This window comes from Amphimedon queenslandica, unplaced genomic scaffold (assembly GCF_000090795.2).
Source record: "Amphimedon queenslandica unplaced genomic scaffold, v1.1 AMPQUscaffold_11059, whole genome shotgun sequence".
Lineage (NCBI taxonomy): Eukaryota > Metazoa > Porifera > Demospongiae > Haplosclerida > Niphatidae > Amphimedon > Amphimedon queenslandica.
In genome coordinates, this window is record NW_003548696.1 from 6,420 (window position 1) to 8,287 (window position 1,868).

General features: G+C 34.2%; 1 protein-coding gene across 1 annotated transcript; it reads left to right on the forward strand.

The window, feature by feature from the left end:
• Positions 1-34: 34 nt before the first annotated feature.
• LOC100631886 (receptor-type tyrosine-protein phosphatase alpha-like) lies at positions 35-1,104 on the forward strand. The gene is made up of 4 exons (XM_020005713.1): positions 35-161; positions 461-612; positions 665-800; positions 880-1,104. Exons 1-4 carry the CDS (start codon positions 156-158, stop codon positions 955-957), a joined length of 372 nt encoding a protein of 123 aa, XP_019861272.1. The 5' UTR covers positions 35-155; the 3' UTR covers positions 958-1,104.
• The last annotated feature ends 764 nt before the right edge of the window (positions 1,105-1,868 follow it).

Genomic DNA, 1,868 nt, shown 5'->3' on the forward strand with positions numbered 1-1,868 from the left:
AATTTTTATCATTAGTATTTTATTTCAGGAGGTCTGTTATAAAGTACTGGGCTACAGAAGCAACTGAAGTGATATTTGGAGAGTACAGCATTAAGTTATTGAATGAAGAGCTCTATGACTTGTATACTGAGAGAACCATTGAAATCAAAAACAAGATGAAAGTAGGACTAACATCTATCATAATTGTGCTCATAACATTAAGAACTCTTATAATGATTGCATGCCGTATACTATGAAATTTATGTGACAAACCTTTTTTTGCAAATCCTGCATTTCTAAGATTTCACGAAATAAATTTTTGCAAACGGCTTACAAACTGCATCATGTGGCAATGGAGCTGCAGAATTTTTTGATTTTAATTTTGCAATGAAACAAAAATTGCTAAATTCGCAAAAAAATTTTGTCGCATAAAATTTATGGTATACGGTAAATAATGATGTGTAATTATTACTAATTTTAGGGTGGCTCCAGGCATAAGGTAGTACAGTATCAGATAACTGGCTGGGAGCCAAATGGAGAAGTGACTTGTCACCAGGCTATACTAATGATATTAGAAGAAATGAATAAAACACAAAGAAGAAGTGGAAACACAAGCATTGTAGTACACTGCAGGTGAGAAAGAACCATGATTTAGCATTATTTTTTATTTTATTTTTAATTGTAGTGATACAGTTGGTCGTTCAGCAATGTTCTGTGCAGCTGCTACAACAATTAATAAATGTAAAACTGAAGGAGTCATTGATGTATTTCAAGTACTCAAAAGTCAACGTATTCAAAAACCAGGCAGTGTACAGACTGTTGTAAGTATCAATTATTAATTGTATTGTTTTATTTATTGAAGTACAACTTACATATTTTTGTTATTTTTTTTAATTTTAGGAACAATACAAAGGAATATTTGAGATAGTTCAAATCTACTTGGACTCTTTCATGTTATACTCAAATTTCTCTTCATAAAATTAACACTTAATACTATACACACACAATGTAAATCGCTGCTTCATTTTTTGATACTCACAATGTTATTTTATTTACAAAGCATCATATTTTTATATTCTTATTGCTATAAATACATTATTGTTCTGTTTCACTTTTTAATCTTTATTCCCGCTACTTGGCATCACTACTATCTGCGCATGCTCAGAAAAATATCCCGGCAATAGCTAATGCGCATGCGCACAACTTGCAGCTCCAGCCCCACCCTTGAAACAATGACTCAGTTGCATGAAGCTTCATCTGTGGGAGATCTCCCCTCGCTAGAAGAAGGGCTGAAGGCTGGACTGGACCCAAATGAGCCTGATATACACTGGGGGAGTAGGACGCCACTGCACGTGGCGTGTGCCTCGGGACATAAGAAGATAGTGTACGTATTGCTGCAAGCAGGAGCTTTTCCGGACTCACTCACTAATGTTGGGTGGACTCCAGCTCATTTTGCTGCTGAAGGAGGTAATTCAACTATTAAGAGAGCTAATGCAAGCATGCATGCACAGCATTTAATATATTAGAGTTGGTGTTTTATTATTTTTTTCTGTAACAAGCATCATGTTCACACCTTAATTTGCACCTCTGGAGTGTGAACAGGAACCCATGGTGTAAATTAAAAAGTGAAAAATGTGCTCAAATTAGTCTGCCATAAGACTCAAGTAAGTTTAAAATCAATAATTAAAAATTTACCGATATTTATCCAGCTAAAACAGATTATAATCTATAAAGAATTTACCTGATAATTATCACTGCTTGTCTAAGACTAATACATTGCTTTATTGATTTACTAAAATACTTAAAAACTACTACATTCTTCCTAGGCCATGCACAGTGTTTACAGTTGCTCATTACTGCTGGATGCAATATCACTGCAACTGATCAAT